Genomic DNA, 18,375 nt, shown 5'->3' with positions numbered 1-18,375 from the left:
AGTGTGTGCGCCGAGATCAGTGCAATTACCAGCGGGGAGCTGCGGCGCCCCCGCTGGTAATCGCTTCGGTGGTGATTCGGCCCGCAGGCCTCGTGTTTAGAGCAAAAGTTCCCGGCGGTGCCGCGGACCGGCGCTAAACACCCAACGGCCCGGTGGTTGGGGACCCCTGTTCTAAAGGGAGTGAAAAAAAAAGGCTGACATTGCGCCCGCACGGCGGTACGAGTATTCATGCATGACGCAGCGTGCGCCGCCAGACAGGGATTGGATGAGGCTGTCAGGTCTCGATTCCAAATGGGTTGAACAGGAGGAGCGTCGCTGCAGTCCGGCTGGCGGCCGCTGCGGCACGGTGGAAATTCTGCGGATAATATAAGAAATCTGTGACCGGCGGCGGCGAATCGGCGGGCTCTGCAAAAACCATAAACCCAACAATCACTTGCAGGCTTCAGCTCTGATTGGCCGCAGAGACATCGCGGCGGCCGTTACCGCTGCACACGGATGAGATGTGCGCACATCCACGCGGCGCTGCACGAAATGTATCCAGCATGTAGCCCCATAGCAGCGGCGGCTCCTCCCACCACCCACACGCCGCCGCAGGGCCCCCTTCCAGCTGTGAGGTCCGAGCTGCTCCTCCACATCGGGGGTCCGGAGCCGCCGCTCAGATTTACATTAACAGCAGAAAACCCCTTTAATCTTTGCAGAAACCCTCTGCGCCCGCGCCCAGCCTCATGTTTATAAATGTCGCCCCCTGCAGGTCCCAACTGCTACGCGGATGGCGCTCAGAGCCGTGTGATTCCTGCCGGGCAGTACGTGTGGGTGGACGCCTGTACCAAGTGCCGCTGCCACGACGGCCAGGATGTGGGCTACTGGGAAGGAAACCGCCTGGCCAGATGCGAGAAGACAAAGAACTGCAGCATGGAGGAGCGACGGGGAGAACTGATAGAGGGGCGGAGCTCACAGTCCCCTCCCCCTTAGTTATACTAGCACCCCACCACACGGTGGCAGCGCAGCGGGCTCAGCCTTGTGTGTCCGTCTCTACTTTACTTACAGATTTACTGATATGCAGAGCAGCCCCCTATCACATTAGACATGGACTTCATACAGCAGGGGCGGGGCTAGTGGCTCCTCATGGGCGGGGACAGTGCATGCTAGAAAGTAATGTAATAGATGGCCAGGCGCGGATGGCAGCAACCGATACATCCATGGTTAGCGCAGGCGGATCTCCACGCCGGCATTATATATATATACACACACGAATGGGGGGCCCTGCTCACACTAGGATATGGAGGGTTATAGTCCCCTGGGATAACTGCAGCGCCCCCTGTGTTGGTGTGTTAGGTGGCGCCTGGTAGTAGCGTGTCAATGACTGATCATAGCAGCGGCCTCGCGTTCCGCTGATGGCGCCACATGTAAGGACTTTCCATTAAACGTTCCTCCTGTAGCGTCAGCCTCTGTCTCCTCATTTGGCCGCGTTCCCCCCGAGCGTCACGGATGGCGGCGCGGCGCTGGCGGCGGTCTCCGCGCAGGAAAGAAGACGCTTCCCGCAGCATTTTCAAGAATTATTTTATGAAAACTGTAAAGTCGGAGATTACAATATCGCCAAACCGCGACATAAAAAAGTACAAGAAGCATCCAAAGTGGACGGACCTTCCACCCGCAGAGCCGGGGGCAGCGCTCACCCGGGGGGCTCCGGCGGCACCGCAGGCACCAGTTCTAGGACACTACATTGGACCATCTAGCGTGTGAGTCCGGACCGCTCTTAAAGGGGCAGTGCCAAATAAGAGCCATGCTTCTCCCCTGCCGAGCGCCGCCTCCTTCAGTCCCGGCAGTCTCACTTTCTGGCAGCTGTAAACGCCGCTCCTTAAAGGGGCGGCGCCTCTATAGCGCCCCAGAGGTCTGCAGCCTGCGGCCCCCAGCTGTTGTGCGACCACCGAGGTGCCCGTCCCAGAGAGCCGCAGGTTCCAGAGCAGAAGCGGACAGGATGGCGCCTCCTGCTGGGAGCCCCGAGGTGCAGAAACAGGAGGATGACGCAAGAACCAGCAGAAATCCTGCGCACAACAGAAATCTGGGCTCTGCGGGTGAAAACTGCGCAATTAGTGCGGTCAGAGGCCGCCACTGCGGACAAGGGGCGCCCAGCGAGGACGAGCCAGGTTACAGCTCCAATGCTGAACCAATGGAGAACCCTGGAAATCCCATAAACCTCCAGTCACATCCAGAGCTGCAGTCAGTATTTTGCTGCCGACCTCGCACCTCCCTGCTGGTTCATGCTCTGCATTCACAACTACGGACAACCTATAGAGCAGTGCATTGTGGGACATCACCTAGCTGGTGCGATGCAGAAACCAGCAGCTCTGGAGGTGACTGGAGCAAAAGACATGATGTAATAGCAGAATTGTGAGGACAGCTTTGCATGTGAGCAGAGTGTAAGATATGATGCAACTGCAGAATAGGGAGTGCAGCTCTGGATGTGAGTGCGGCAGAGGACACCATCCAACAGAAGAGTTACTCTACTCACATGCAAAGCTGCAGTAACTCTTCTGTTAGATGGTGTCCTCTGCCACACTCACACCCAGAGCTGCACTCCCTATACTGCAGCCTTGCATGTTACAGAGTAAAGGCCCATTTAGACGGGACGAGCGTGGGGCAAACGATGCAGCTGGTCCCTGTGTGTCCTCGCTGCGGTGCTGCTGCAGGGGCGCCAGTATCCCTGACTGACAGGGGGGCAGCGGCGGGAGATTCCTCCTCGCTCCCCCCCCATTGACTTAACACAGCGTGGCCCAGTGCTGACCGACTGCTGGCCACACGGAGCGATCAGCTGATCGTCCGGCGCCATCCGCAGCATAGATGATGATCAGCTGATCGTCCGGCGCCATCCGCAGCATAGATGATGATCAGCTGATCGTCCGGCGCCATCCGCAGCATAGATGATGATCAGCTGATCGTCCGGCGCCATCCGCAGCATAGATGATGATCAGCTGATCGTCCGGCGCCATCCGCAGCATAGATGATGATCAGCTGATCGTCCGGCGCCATCCGCAGCATAGATGATGATCAGCTGATCGTCCGGCGCCATCCGCAGCATAGATGATGATCAGCTGATCGTCCGGCGCCATCCGCAGCATAGATGATGATCAGCTGATCGTCCGGCGCCATCCGCAGCATAGATGATGATCAGCTGATCGTCCGGCGCCATCCGCAGCATAGATGATGATCAGCTGATCGCTCCGTGTAGCCAGTAGTGAACGGCCGCTGTGTAGAGGGGGGGCGAGGAGGAATCCCCTGCCGCCGCCCCGCTGTCAGCCAGCGATACCCGCTCCCGTCTAAATGGGCATTAAGTTGTGGCATAAAACGGATTGCAGCTTTGGTTGGGATTGGAGTAGAGGAGCTGATGTGACTCGGGATCAGTAACTCCCGAGGTGGAGCCGACTTACCTGACCCTATGTCACATGACTTTCTATAGGGGTGCTCATGCTAGAACTGCTGCCTGGCGGCCCCCAGCGCGGCGCTCGCTGCCCCGCATTCCCAGTCCGCTCCTGCGATTGCACCTTTGTCTTCGGAGATACAGCGGAGTCCTCAGAAGTTGCCGCCCGCTCCTCGCGGCGCTCCCGGTGTGCACGATATATGTGGATACTCACATGCAGGACCGGAGGGCTCCGGACGGGAATCTCATGCACTTCGCGTCTTTTACGGTTTTTTTATATTTACGTCCAGGTACAGCTGTAAAAAAACGTGAAAAATAGTGAAGATCGGGGGAGGAGCAAACGAGAGCCAAAGCTGCCGGACGCGGGGAAAATGGAGATCAGCGTCCATATCCCCCTCCCCCATAGAGGGTCACAGTGATGACCCCCTACTGCCTGGAAGACGATGACGGACGCTGCGAAGATTGCGCCGTTGCTGACCTGTAGGCTTCCCTTCACCCGGGACGATCCGCCATCTTACGTACAGCGGCCGATCGGATTACATTCCACACTCAGATAACAATGCTTATTAATCTTCCGCCATGTCGGAGGGAGGAGCCTCATATACGGCACCGGACAGCCCGCCGTCCAATCATCTCTCAGTGCAATGCAGCGTGGTGAGATCTCCACAGACATTGTGAATGCAGCTTTGGCTGTGAGTGGAGTCATTAATGCCCCAGGCAGGTTCCACAAAGACTACCAAAAATTCTTAAAACCCCCCCGCTATCCACTGCGAAGGGTCCGCGCAACGCAGATCTCACGCGGGGATGATCACAGATCCCAACATCAGAGGAGCCGCCATGAAAGGCAGAGTCCGCAGGGCGCTATCCTCTCGCCGGGCGCGGCGGCGGCTTCCCGATGTCCACTGTGATGTTTGTGTACATGGGGTATTTGGCAAAGTGGATGAGCTGGTAGCGCAGCGTGTGGATGCCGTCCTTCTTCATCGTCACCTTCGTGTTCTGGATCTTCGTGAACCTGCAACAAAGGAAGCGGAAAGCTGAACGCAAAACGTACGGCACGGCAGAAATAGCGCAAAGAGGAAATCCTCTGATGCTCTAGTCACCTCCCGAGCTGCAGTCACTGCTCTGCTAATACATTGTGCCTCATCCTCCAGTCACCTCCAGAGCTGCAGTCACTGTTCTGCTAATACATTCTGTCTTCTACTCCAATCACCTCCAGAGCTGCAGCACTGTTCTCCTCTTATATCCTGTTTTCTCCTCCAGTCAGCCCCAGAGCTGCAGTCACTTTTATGCTGCTACATACTGACTTCTCCTCCAGTCACCTCCAGAGCTGCAGTCACTGTGCTGCTGTTACATCCTGTCTTTTCCTCTATTCACCTCCAGAGCTGCAGTCACTGTTCTGCTGTTACATCCTGTCTTCTCCTTCAATCACCTCCAGAGCTGCAGTCACTGTTCTGCTGTTACATCCTGTCTTCTCCTTCAATCACCTCCAGAGCTGCAGTCACTGTTCTGCTGTTACATCATATCTTCTCCTCCAGTCACCACTAGAGCTTCAGTCTGTTTTGCTGCTGCATCCTGTGTTCTCCTCCAGTCACCTTCAAAGCTGCGGTCACTAGTCTGCTCTTCTATCCTGTCTTCTCCTCGAGACCCGAAGTCACTATTCTGCTGTTACATCATGTGTTCTCCTCCAGTCACCCCTAGAGCTGCAGTCACTATTCTGCTGCTACATACTGACTTCTCCTCCAGTCACCTCCAGAGCTGCAGTCACTATTCTGCTCTTCTATCCTGTCTTCTCCTCCAGTCACCCCCAGAGCTGCAGTCACTATTCTATTGTTACATCCTCTCTTCTCCTCCAGTCATCCCCAGAGCTGCGGTCACTATTCTACTGTTACATCCTCTCTTCTCCTCCAGTCACCCCCAGAGCTTCAGTCACTATTCTGCTCTTCCATCAAGTCTTCTTCTCCAGTCACCTCCAGAGCTGCAATCACTGCTCTGCTAATACATTGTGCCTCATCCTCCAGTCAGCTCTAGAGCTGCAGTCATTGTTCTGCTGCTACATTGTCTTCTCCTCCAATCACCTCCAGAGCTGCAATCACTGTTCTGCTGTTACATCCTGTCTCCAGTCACCTCCAAAGCTGCAGTCACTATTCTGCTCTTCTATCCTGTCTTCTGCTCAAATCACCTCCAGAGCTGCAGTCACTATTCTGCTGCTACATCCTGACTTCTCCTCCAGTCACCTCCAGAGCTGCAGTCACTCTTTTGCTGCTGCATCCTGTGTTCTCCTCCAGTCACCTCCAGAGCTGCAATCACTGTTCTGCTGTTACATCCTGTCTTTTCCTCCAGAGCTGCAGTCACTATTATGCTCTTCTCCAGTCACCTCCAGAGCTGCAGTCACTGTTCCACTGTTACATCCTGTCTTCTCCTCCAGTCACACCCAGAGCTGTAGTCATTTTCTGCTACTACATCCTGTCTTATCCTCCAGAGCTGCGGTCACTATTCTGCTCTTCTATCCTGTCTTCTCCTCCAGTCACCCCCAGAGCTGCGGTCACTGTTCTGCTGTTCCATCCTGTCTTCTCCTCCAGTCACCCCCAGAGCTGCAGTCACTGTTCTGCTGTTACATCATATCTTCTCCTCCAGTCACCACTAGAGCTTCAGTCTCTGTTTTGCTGCTGCATCCTGTGTTCTCCTCCAGTCACCTTCAAAGCTGCGGTCACTAGTCTGCTCTTCTATCCTGTCTTCTCCTCCAGTCACCCCCAGAGCTGCAGTCACTATTCTACTGTTACATCCTCTCTTCTCCTCCAGTCACCCCCAGAGCTTCAGTCACTATTCTGCTCTTCCATCAAGTCTTCTTCTCCAGTCACCTCCAGAGCTGCAATCACTGCTCTGCTAATACATTGTGCCTCATCCTCCAGTCAGCTCTAGAGCTGCAGTCATTGTTCTGCTGTTACATCCTGTCTTCTCCTCCAGTCACCTCCAGAGCTGCAGTCACTGTTCTGCTGTTACATCATGTCTTATCCTCCAGTCACCTCCAGAGCTGCAATCACTGTTCTGCTAATACATTTTGCCTCATCCTCCAGAGCTGCAGTCATTGTTCTGCTATTACATTAGGTCTTCTCCTTCAGTCACCCCCAGAGCTACAGTCACTACTCTGCTGCTACATCCTGTCTTCTCCTCCATTCACCCCCAGAGCTGCGGTCACTGTTCTGCTGTTACATCCTGTCTTCTCCTCCAATCACCTCCAGAGCTGCAATCACTGTTCTGCTGTTACATCCTGTCTCCAGTCACCTCCAAAGCTGCAGTCACTATTCTGCTCTTCTATCCTGTCTTCTGCTCAAATCACCTCCAGAGCTGCAGTCACTATTCTGCTGCTACATCCTGACTTCTCCTCCAGTCACCTCCAGAGCTGCAGTCACTCTTTTGCTGCTGCATCCTGTGTTCTCCTCCAGTCACCTCCAGAGCTGCAATCACTGTTCTGCTGTTACATCCTGTCTTTTCCTCCAGAGCTGCAGTCACTATTATGCTCTTCTCCAGTCACCTCCAGAGCTGCAGTCACTGTTCCACTGTTACATCCTGTCTTCTCCTCCAGTCACACCCAGAGCTGTAGTCATTTTCTGCTATTACATCCTGTCTTATCCTCCAGAGCTGCGGTCACTATTCTGCTCTTCTATCCTGTCTTCTCCTCCAGTCACCCCCAGAGCTGCGGTCACTGTTCTGCTGTTACATCATATCTTCTCCTCCAGTCACCACTAGAGCTTCAGTCTCTGTTTTGCTGCTGCATCCTGTGTTCTCCTCCAGTCACCTTCAAGCTGCGGTCACTAGTCTGCTCTTCTATCCTGTCTTCTCCTCCAGTCACCCCAGAGCTGCAGTCACTATTCTATTGTTACATCCTCTCTTCTCCTCCAGTCACCCCCAGAGCTGCGGTCACTATTCTACTGTTACATCCTCTCTTCTCCTCCAGTCACCCCCAGAGCTTCAGTCACTATTCTGCTCTTCCATCAAGTCTTCTTCTCCAGTCACCTCCAGAGCTGCAATCACTGCTCTGCTAATACATTGTGCCTCATCCTCCAGTCAGCTCTAGAGCTGCAGTCATTGTTCTGCTGTTACATCCTGTCTTCTCCTCCAGTCACCTCCAGAGCTGCAGTCACTGTTCTGCTGTTACATCATGTCTTATCCTCCAGTCACCTCCAGAGCTGCAATCACTGTTCTGCTAATACATTGTGCCTCATCCTCCAGAGCTGCAGTCATTGTTCTGCTATTACATTAGGTCTTCTCCTTCAGTCACCCCCAGAGCTACAGTCACTACTCTGCTGCTACATCCTGTCTTCTCCTCCAGTCACCTCCAGAGCTGCAGTCACTATTCTGCTGCTACATTGTCTTCTCCTCCAATCACCTCCAGAGCTGCAATCACTGTTCTGCTGTTACATCCTGTCTCCAGTCACCTCCAAAGCTGCAGTCACTATTATGCTCTTCTCCAGTCACCTCCAGAGCTGCAGTCACTGTTCCACTGTTACATCCTGTCTTCTCCTCCAGTCACACCCAGAGCTGTAGTCATTTTCTGCTACTACATCCTGTCTTATCCTCCAGAGCTGCGGTCACTATTCTGCTCTTCTATCCTGTCTTCTCCTCCAGTCACCGCCAGAGGTGCAGTCACTATTCTGCTGTTACATCCTGTCTCCAGTCACCTCCAAAGCTGCAGTCACTATTCTGCTCTTCTATCCTGTCTTCTGCTCAAATCACCTCCAGAGCTGCAGTCACTATTCTGCTGCTACATCCTGACTTCTCCTCCAGTCACCCCCAGAGCTGCAGTCACTATTCTGCTGCTACATCCTGACTTCTCCTCCAGTCACCCCCAGAGCTGCGGTCACTGTTCTGCTGTTCCATCCGGTCTTCTCCTCCAGTCACCCCCAGAGCTGCAGTCACTGTTCTCCTCTTCTATCCTGTCTTCTCCTCCAGTCACCCCCAGAGCTGCGGTCACTGTTCTGCTGTTCCATCCTGTCTTCTCCTCCAGTCACCCCCAGAGCTGCAGTCACTGTTCTCCTCTTCTATCCTGTCTTCTCCTCCAGTCACCCCCAGAGCTGCGGTCACTGTTCTGCTGTTCCATCCGGTCTTCTCCTCCAGTCACCCCCAGAGCTGCAGTCACTGTTCTCCTCTTCTATCCTGTCTTCTCCTCCAGTCACCCCCAGAGCTGCGGTCACTGTTCTGCTGTTCCATCCTGTCTTCTCCTCCAGTCACCCCCAGAGCTGCAGTCACTGTTCTCCTCTTCTATCCTGTCTTCTCCTCCAGTCACCCCCAGAGCTGCGGTCACTGTTCTGCTGTTACATCCTGTCTTCTCCTCCAGTCACCCCCAGAGCTGCAGTCACTGTTCTCCTCTTCTATCCTGTCTTCTCCTCCAGTCACCCCCAGAGCTGCGGTCACTGTTCTGCTGTTCCATCCGGTCTTCTCCTTCAGTCACCCCCAGAGCTGCAGTCACTGTTCTCATCTTCTATCCTGTCTTCTCCTCCAGTCACCCCCAGAGCTGCGGTCACTGTTCTGCTGTTACATCCTGTCTTCTCCTCCAGTCACCCCCAGAGCTGCGGTCACTGTTCTGCTGTTCCATCCTGTCTTCTCCTCCAGTCACCCCCAGAGCTGCAGTCACTGTTCTCCTCTTCTATCCTGTCTTCTCCTCCAGTCACCCCCAGAGCTGCGGTCACTGTTCTGCTGTTACATCCTGTCTTCTCCTCCAGTCACCCCCAGAGCTGCAATCACTGTTCAGCTGTATGTGCATTGTGCAGTCGGTCTGGCACCTATAGCTGCAGCATTGGACTGGTGTATCAGCAGTCAGGTCAGTGTATAAGTAAGTGAACCCAGTGGGGGGCGGAGCTCTAGGACCTACCGCTGGGGGTTGGGCTCGTTGTGCTTATCCCGCTCGTGTTTGATCATCCGGTATCGGCCGATGCGAATGTCGGGTCTGGAGACCTTCATCCCGTTCAGCGTGATCCTGCGGGGGAGAGAAGAGCGGGTGAGTGCAGAGCCTGGTGTGGGGGTACAGGGGGGAGGGGGGAGAGAATCATGTGCGGGTACAGGTGGCCTCATGTGGGGACACGGGGGGGGGGGGGGATCATGTGGGGGTACAGGGGGGAGGGGGGAGAGAATCATGTGCGGGTACAGGTGGCCTCATGTGGGGACACGGGGGGGGGGGATCATGTGGGGGTACAGGGGGGGGGAGAATCAGAGAATCGTGCGGGTACAGGGGGGGGGGAATCATGTGGGGTTACAAGAGTGGGGGAGGATCATGTGGGGGTACAGGGAAGAACAGAATTATGTGGGGGTACAGGGGGGATCATGTGGAGGTACAGGGGGCCTCATCTGGTGATACAGGGGGGGTAATCATGTGGGGGTACAGGGGGGGAGAATAATGTGGGGGTACAGGGGGATCATGTGGAGGTACAGGTGGCCTCATGTGGGGACACGGAGGGATCATAGGGGGGTACAGGGGAGGATCATGTGGGGGCATGGGGGAGGAGAATAATGTGGGGGTACAGGGGGGAGGATCATGGGGAGGTACAGGCCCCTCACCTGGTGATCAGGGGGGGGGGGGGGGGGGGGAGAGAATCATAGGGTGGTACGGGGGGGGGGGGAGGATCATGTGGGGGTACAGGGGGGGGGAGGATCATGTGGGGGTACATGGGGGGGATCAGAGAATCGTGCGGGTACAGGGGGGGGAATCATGTGGGGTTACAAGAGGGTGGGAGGATCATGTGGGGGTACAGGGAAGAACAGAATTATGTGGGGGTACAGGGGGGGGATCATGTGGAGGTACTGGGGGGGATAATGTGGGGGTACAGGGGGGGGAGAATCATGTGGGAGTAGAAGGGGGGGATTATGTGGGGGTACAGTAGGGGGGGGGGGAGAATCATGTGGGGGTACAGTAGGGGGGGGGATCATGTGGGGGTACAAGGGGGGATAATGTGGGGGTCCAGGAGGGGATCATGTCTGGGTACAGGGGAGGGGAGAATCATGTGCGGGTACAGGTGGCCTCATGTGGGGACGAAGGGGGGGGATCATAGGATGGTACGGGGAGAGGATCATGTGGGGGTACAGGGGGGGGGAATCATGTGGGGGCACAGAGGGGGGCATCATGTGGGAGTACATGGGGGCATCATGTGAGGTACAGGGCCTCTTGTGGGGGCACAGGAGGGCATCATGTGGGGGTACAGGGGGGGCTTTATGTGGGGGTACGGGAAGCTTCATGTGGGGGATTTTGTGGAGGTACGGGGGGGGGAGGGATCATGTAGGGATACAGGCGGGCATCATGTGGGGGTACAGGGGGGCATCATGTGCGTGTAAAGGGGGATCATATGGGGGAGGAAAGAATCATGTGCGGGTACAGGGGGGGGAGATCATGTGCGGGTACAGGGGGGGGATCATGTGGGGATACGGGGGGGGGGTGTCATCATGTGGCGGTACAGGGGGATCATGTGGTGGTGCAGCGGGGGGATCATGTGGGGGTACAGGGGGGCGTCATGTGGGGGTACGGAGGGGAGCATCATTTGGGGGTACGGAGGGGAGCATCATGTGGGGGTACGGAGGGGAGCGATCATGTGGGGGTATGGAGGGGAGCGATCATGTGGGGGTACAGATGGCCTTATGTGGGGATACGGGGGGCGGGGGTCATCATGTGGGGGTACAGGGGGATCATGTGGTGGTACAGGGGGGGAATTATGTGGGTGTAGAGGGCCTCATGTGGGGGTACAGTAGGGGGGGGGGGGAATGTGGGGGTACAGGTGGGGATCATGTGTGGATACAGGGGGGGGAACCATGTGCGGGTACAGGGGGGGTCATGTGGGAGTATAGGGGGGGTCATGTGGGGGTACACAGCCTCTTGTGAGGGCACAGGGGGGCATCATGTGGGGCTACAGGGCCGCTCCGCACCTGTTGTAGATGTCATCGTCCTCGCCGCCCCAGCCCCAGTACTCGTTGGGGAAACCATTGATCTTCAAGAACTGCGCCTTAGTCAGACCGGAGACCCCCCCAAAATATCCGGCATACGGGAGCCTGCGAGGGACAAAACAGGGAAACCATCAGCAGTCAGGGGGAGTTACACACAGTGGGGGGGTATTATTAAAGGGCCGCACCATCTGTAAGTTCTCTGCATCCAGAAGAGCGGGTCTCACAGCTGAGGGTTTGTTACACTGTGTCGGTGCAGCACAAATCTCTTCCTGGTCAGGAAGCTGCACTGATACACTGTAACAACCTCAGCAGCCGTGAGCAGGATCTGTAATAATGAATGACAGGAACCGGAGTGTAACTAGATGATGGAACTTGTGACAGTTTTGGCGTTAGGTCACATGATCCGCTGCCAGATTTGCACACGTTTTGGTTGTGACAGTGGGCGGGGCTTGGTGCCAGGGGGCGGGACCACCTATAGAGTCAGACGCTGACAAATCATAGCGTTGCTCTCCGTCGCGCCTCACAGCCTTAATTTCTGGCACACGAACGGCGATGCAGTAAATTTGGCGCATCCAACTCCAGTGCATCTGGGCGCGGCTCTCCCTGCCATGAATACACACACACTGCGCCGGCCCTTTAATGATTTACACACTTTGTCGCGGTCACATGGTCTCCGTTATCGGCAGCGCGATGGCCGACCGTGTCAGTAAACGCAGCGCTCACAGTCATTACCGGAAGCCAAATTTATCCATGGCGATGGCGAAGTGGCGCGGCTGCTCGTAGCAGTGGTAGAGGTTGCGGTCGTCCATGGGGATGAGGTCCACGTCGCTGAAGATGAAGCAGTCGTACTCCGCGTCCTTCAGCGCCTCTAGGAAGCCGATATTCAGCAGCTTCGCGCGATTAAACGTCTCCTCGCCGAACTGCCGAGAAAGATGAAAGGCGTCATCTCAGCGCCGCCCCCTGCAGGACCCCACGAGGTAGAGCGGGGGCGCCACGCAAAGCCCAATCCCAGCAACTACATGGAGCCACAAACACCGAGCGCAGCGATCCGCCCACCGCGCCAAACCTCACGGGCGACAGATGGGGGGGGGGGGGGGATCTGCAGGATGACGTGGCTGTAGCAGGATTGGTTGCTGTGTGACGATCCTCCTCGGCGGCCGCTACTTACGTGTTGTCATAGTAACAAGTGACGGAAGAGAAGGCCGGCTGCAGCATCGTCACTGGTGACATCACACATCGTGGCTCAGGAATAGAACGCCAGAGCTGCAGTGTAGACCGACACAGTGACTACACAGTCTGCGAGATCGATGATGTCATCAGGCCCGCAGCGCTGGGGGCGGGGCCACCACTAAACAGAGTAATCCTGACTGATGGATTCTGTAAACATCCCCCCTCCCCCGACCCCCGCAGCTTTAAGACAATTACGGGTGAAACAAAGATCCGTTAATTAGAGCCGCTGTAATTGGTTCTCACATTGAAGCAATGCGTGCTGATAATCGGCGGCCGCCGGCGGGTCACATGACGCTGGCAGGCAGGTGTGGGAGGAGCCAGAGCTCACCTGGTTGATGATGTAGATGCCGTAGCCCACCTTCTGGCGGCGCAGGATGGGGTGCAGGTAGTGCAGCCAGTACTTCAGGTGATGCTCACGGTGGCGGAAGGGAATGATGATGGCCACCCTCTCCTTGGCCTGGCAGTCGCTGGGGGTGTAGTGGCCGCCCTCCGTCACCTCGGGGTTCTCCCGCTGCACCCGCTCCATACTCATCGGGGAGCTGAACTCAATCAGCAGGCGGCCGACTGCAAGGAGGAACAACCATCAGCGTCCGCGACCACCCCCCCATAGAGGAAGAGAATGCCAGACGGCGGTGAGGACTGACACCTTATAGATCCATCGCCCCCCACAACCTCACAGTTACCCCCCGCGTCTGGCCTAGTCATCAATATGGCGGCTTCTTCAGTGCTGTGCGATTGGCGCTGCTCGCGTATGGCCTCGCTCCGATATCGGCAGCGTCTCAGCTTGGGTGACGCCTACGAGGGGCCACCATCACGGAGCCAGCGGCGGTCCTCACCTTCCAGCCGTGTCAGTCCTCACTGCCGTTTAGGGGGGCGGATCTGTAGACCCCCCCATACCACTTAGCCCCCATTATTTGTGCCTCCAGCGCCTCGGCCAGTCAGAACTGGCATTGGTTACAGTGTAGCAGCGCAGGACACTGATACACTGTAACAAACCCTCAGCTGTAAAAGCTCAGGAGGAATTCCCAGCCTCTAAGTGTAACCGAGAACGGACTCACTGACAGCAAGCAGAGATCTGGAGCGGTGACTGTGAGTCTGCCGCGGGGGGTACAGTAAGAGGGGGGTCTGGTCACTATCTGCCACAGGGGGCACAGTAAGAGGGGGGTCCGGTCACTGTCTGCAGCAGGGGGTACAGTAGGAGGAGGTTCCGGTCACTGTCTGCCACGGGGGGTACGGTATGAGGGGGGTCCGGTCACTGTCTGCTGCGGGGGGTATAGGGGTGTCCAATCACCGTCTGGCGTGGGGGGTACAGTAAGAGGGGTGTCCGGTCACTATCTGCCGTGGGGGGTATGGTATGAGAGGGGTCAGGTCACTGTCTGCTGTGGGGGGTACAGTATAAGCGGGGTCCGGTCACTGTCTGCCGTGGGGGGGTACAGGGGCGTCCGGACACTGTCTGCCAAGGGGGGGTACAGTAAGAGGGGCGTCTGGACACTGTCTGCTGCGGGGGTACAGTAAGAGGTGGGTACGGTCACTGTCTACCGCGGGGGGTACAGGGGCATCCGTTCACTGTCTGCTGTGGGGGGGTACAGTAAGAGGTGGGTACGGTCACTGTCTGCAGCAGGGGATACAGTAAGAGGTGGGTACGGTCATTGTCTGCCGCGGGGGGTACAGGGGCATCCGATCACTGTCTGCTGTGGGGGGTACAGTAACAGTAGGGGTCCCGTCATTGTCTGCTGTGGGGGTACAGTAAGAGGGGGGTCCGGTCACTATCTGCCATGGGGGTACAGTATGAGGGGGGTCTGGTCACTGTCTGCTGTGGGGGGTACAGTAAGAGTAGGGGTCCGGTCATTGTCTGCCGCGGGGGGGTACAGTAAGAGGGGGGGGGTCAGGTCACTGTCTGCTGTGGGGGGTACAGTAAGAGGGGTGTCCGGTCACTATCTGCTGCAGGGGGTACAGTATGAGGGGGGTCTGGTCACTGTCTGCTGCGGGGGGGGGGGGGGGTACAGTATGAGGGGGTTCGGTCACTGTCTGCCGTGGGGGGTACACAGGCGTCCGGTCAGTGTGCCACGGGGGGTACAGTAAGAGGGGGGGTCCGGTCACTGTCTGCCGCGGGGTATACAGTAAGAGGGGGGTCCGGTCACTGTCTGCTGTGGGGAGTACAGTAAGAGTAGGGGTCCGGTCATTGTCTGCCGCAGGGGGTACAGTAAGAGGGGGGGTCAGGTCACTGTCTGCTGTGGGGGGTACAGTAAGAGTAGGGGTCCGGTCATTGTCTGCCGCAGGGGGGTACAGTAAGAGGGGGTGTCCGGTCACTATCTGCCGCAGGGGGTACAGTATGAGGGGGGTCTGGTCACTGTCTGCTGCGGGGGGGGGGGGTACAGTATGAGGGGGTTCGGTCACGGTCTGCCGTGGGGGGTACACAGGCGTCCGGTCAGTGTGCCACGGGGGGTACAGTAAGAGGGGGGGTCCTGTCACAGTCTGCCGCGGGGGGTACAGGGGCGTCCGGTCACTGTCTGCAGCAGGGGGTACAGTAAGAGGGGCATCTGGACACTATCTGCCGCGTGGGGTGCAGGGTCGTCCGATCACTGTCTGCCACGGGGGGTACAGTAAGAGGGGGTCTGGTCACTGTCTGCCGCGGGGGGTACTGGGGCGTCCGATCACTGTCTGCAGCAGGGGGTACAGTAAGAGGGGCATCTGGACACTATCTGCCGCGGGGGGTACTGGGGCGTCCGATCACTGTCTGCCACGGGCGGTACAGTAAGAGGGGGGTCCGGTCACTGTCTGCTGTGGGGGGTATAGTAAGAGTAGGGGTCCGGTCATTGTCTGCCGCGGGGGGTGCAGGGGCGTCCGATCACTGTCTGCCACGGGCGGTACAGTATGAGGGGGGTCTGGTCACTGTCTGCTGCGGGGGGGTGTACAGTATGAGGGGGTTCGATCACTGTCTGCCGTGGGGGGTACACAGGCATCCGGTCACTGTGTGCCACGCGGGGTACAATAAGAGGTGGCTCCAGTCACTGTCTGCCACGGGGGGTACAGGGGCGTCCGATCACTGTCTGCCACGGGGGGTACAGCAAAAGGGGCGTCTGGACACTGTCTGCTGTGGGGTGTACAGTAAGAGGGGGGGGTCCGGTCACTATCTGCCACAGGGGGTACAGTAAGAGGGGGGGTCCGGTCACTATCTGCCGCAGGGGGTACAGTATGAGGGGGTTCGGTCACTGTCTGCCGTGGGGGGTACACAGGCGTCCGTTCACTGTGTGCCACGGGGGGTACAGTAAGAGGGGGGGTCTGATCACTGTCTGCCACAGGGGTGTTGTGTGTCTGTGTGTGCACAGTAAGAGGTGGCTCCGGTGACTCCCTTCACGGGGTATACAGTAAGAGGGGGTCCAGTCATTGTCTGCTGTGGGGGATACAGTAAGAGGGGGGGTCCGGTCACTGTCTGCTGTGGGGGGTACAATAAGGGGGGGGGTCTGGTCACTGTCTGCCGCAGGGGGTAGAGGGGTGTCCGGTCACTGTCTGCCGCGGGGGGTACAGGGGTGTCCGGTCACTGTCTGCCGCGGGGGGTACAGGGGCGTCCGGTCACTGTCTGCCGCGGGGGGTACAGGGGCGTCCGGTCACTATCTGCCGCGGGGGGTACAGCAAAAGGGGCGTCTGGACACTGTCTGCTGTGGGGTGTACAGTAAGGGGGGGGGTCCGGTCACTATCTGCCACAGGGGGTACAGTAAGAGGGGGGTCCGGTCACTATCTGCCACAGGGGGTACAGTATGAGGGGGTTCGGTCACAGTCTGCCGTGGGGGGTACACAGGCGTCCGGTCACTGTGTGCCACGGGGGGTACAGTAAGAGGGGGGGGTCTGATCACTGTCTGCCACAGGGGTGTTGTGTGTCTGTGTGTGTACAGTAAGAGGTGGCTCCGGTGACTGCCTGCCACGGGGTATACAGTAAGAGGGGGTCCGGTCATTGTCTGCTGTGGGGGATACAGTAAGAGGGGGGTCCGGTCACTGTCTGCTGTGGGGGGTACAGGAGTGTCAGATCACTGTCTGGCATACGGGGTACATTAAGAGGGGTGTCCGGTCACTATCTGCCGCGGGGGGTACAGTATGAGGGAGGTCTGGTCACTGTCTGCTGTGGGGGGATACAGTAAGAGGGGTATCCGGTCACTGTCTGCAGTGGGCGGTACAGTAAGAGGGGTGTCCGGTCACTATCTGCCGCGGGTGGGGGGGGGGGGGGGGGTACAGTATGAGGGAGGTCTGGTCACTGTCTGCTGTGGGCGGTACAGTAAGAGGGGTATCCGGTCACTATCTGCTGCGGGGGGGTACAGTAAGAGGGGGGTACAATCACAGTCTGCTGTGGGGGGTACAGGGGTGTCCGATCATCGTCTGGCGTGGGAGGTACAGTAAGAGGGGTGTCCGGTCACTATCTGCCACGGGGGTACAGTATGAGGGGGGTCTGGTCACTGTCTGCTGTGGGGGGTACAGGGGCGTCCGGTCACTGTCTGCCACGGGGTATACAGTAAGAGGGGGGTCCGGTCACTGTCTGCTGTGGGGAGTACAGCAAGAGTAGGGGTCCGGTCATTGTCTGCCGCGGGGGGGGGGGGGGTACAGTAAGAGGGGGGGGGGGGGTCAGGTCACTGTCTGCTGTGGGGGGTACAGTAAGAGGGGTGTCCGGTCACTATCTGCCGCAGGGGGTACAGTATGAGAGGGGTCTGGTCACTGCCTGCTGCGGGGGGGGGGGGGGGGGGGTGTACAGTATGAGGGGGGTCTGGTCACTGCCTGCTGCGGGGGGGGGGGGGTGTACAGTATGAGGGGGGTCTGGTCACTGTCTTCTGCGGGGGGGGGGGGGGGGGGTGTACAGTATGAGGGGGTTCGGTCACTGTCTGCCGTGGGGGGTACACAGGCATCCGGTCACTGTGTGCCACGCGGGGTACAGTAAGAGGTGGCTCCAGTCACTGTCTGCCACAGGGGGTACAGGGGCGTCCGATCACTGTCTGCCACGGGGGGTACAGCAAAAGGGGCGTCTGGACACTGTCTGCTGTGGGGTGTACAGTAAGGGGGGGGGTCCGGTCACTATCTGCCGCAGGGGGTACAGTATGAGGGGGTTCGGTCACTGTCTGCCGTGGGGGGTACACAGGCGTCCGGTCACTGTGTGCCACGGGGGGTACAACAAGAGGGGGGGTCTGATCACTGTCTGCCACAGGGGTGTTGTGTGTCTGTGTGTGTACAGTAAGAGGTGGCTCCGGTGACTCCCTTCACGGGGTATACAGTAAGAGGGGGTCCAGTCATTGTCTGCTGTGGGGGATACAGTAAGAGGGGGGTCTGGTCACTGTCTGCCGCGGGGGGTACAGGGGTGTCCGGTCACTGTCTGCCGCGGGGGGTACAGGGGCGTCCGGTCACTGTCTGCCGCCGGGGGTACAGGGGTGTCTGGTCACTGTCTGCCGCGGGGGGTACAGGGGTGTCCGGCCACTGTCTGCCGCGGGGGGTACAGGGGTGTCCGGCCACTGTCTGCCGCGGGGGGTACTGGGGTGTCCGGTCACTGTCTGCCGCGGGGGGTACTGGGGTGTCCGGCCACTGTCTGCCGCGGGGGGTACTGGGGTGTCCGGCCACTGTCTGCCGCGGGGGGTACTGGGGTGTCCGGCCACTGTCTGCCGCGGGGGGTACTGGGGTGTCCGGCCACTGTCTGCCGCGGGGGGCACAGGGGCGTCCGGCCGCCACGGGGTACGTTCACACGGCGGTTACAACCCGTGGCCTCCCTGTTAACGGGCAGATTCTGCACAAACAGCGCCAGTAACTTCCTCCGTGAGAACATCCCT

General features: G+C 58.1%; 2 protein-coding genes across 2 annotated transcripts in view; one reads left to right on the top strand and one right to left on the bottom strand.

Annotated features, from left to right (window-relative positions):
• LOC136605438 (von Willebrand factor C domain-containing protein 2-like) overlaps positions 1–1,438 on the top strand; it is a 36,951-nt gene extending 35,513 nt beyond the window's left edge. The window contains exon 3 of the mRNA XM_066588949.1: positions 752–1,438. Within this exon, the coding sequence (XP_066445046.1) occupies positions 752–972 (221 nt within the window). The 3' untranslated portion in view covers positions 973–1,438. The remainder of the gene's footprint in view (positions 1–751) is intronic.
• Positions 1,439–1,546: 108 nt separating this feature from the next.
• Positions 1,547–18,375, bottom strand: part of B4GALT2 (beta-1,4-galactosyltransferase 2) — a 45,834-nt gene continuing 29,005 nt past the window's right edge. The window contains exons 3-7 of the mRNA XM_066588950.1: positions 12,903–13,138; positions 12,077–12,264; positions 11,327–11,449; positions 9,288–9,392; positions 1,547–4,430 (exon numbers count right to left, since the gene is read on the bottom strand). Of these exons, the coding sequence (XP_066445047.1) occupies positions 4,280–4,430; positions 9,288–9,392; positions 11,327–11,449; positions 12,077–12,264; positions 12,903–13,138 (803 nt within the window). The 3' untranslated portion in view covers positions 1,547–4,279. The remainder of the gene's footprint in view (positions 4,431–9,287; positions 9,393–11,326; positions 11,450–12,076; positions 12,265–12,902; positions 13,139–18,375) is intronic.

Source organism: Eleutherodactylus coqui, unplaced genomic scaffold (genome assembly GCF_035609145.1).
Source record: "Eleutherodactylus coqui strain aEleCoq1 unplaced genomic scaffold, aEleCoq1.hap1 HAP1_SCAFFOLD_211, whole genome shotgun sequence".
Taxonomy (NCBI): domain Eukaryota; kingdom Metazoa; phylum Chordata; class Amphibia; order Anura; family Eleutherodactylidae; genus Eleutherodactylus; species Eleutherodactylus coqui.
This window is presented reverse-complemented; position numbering and strand designations above follow the sequence as displayed.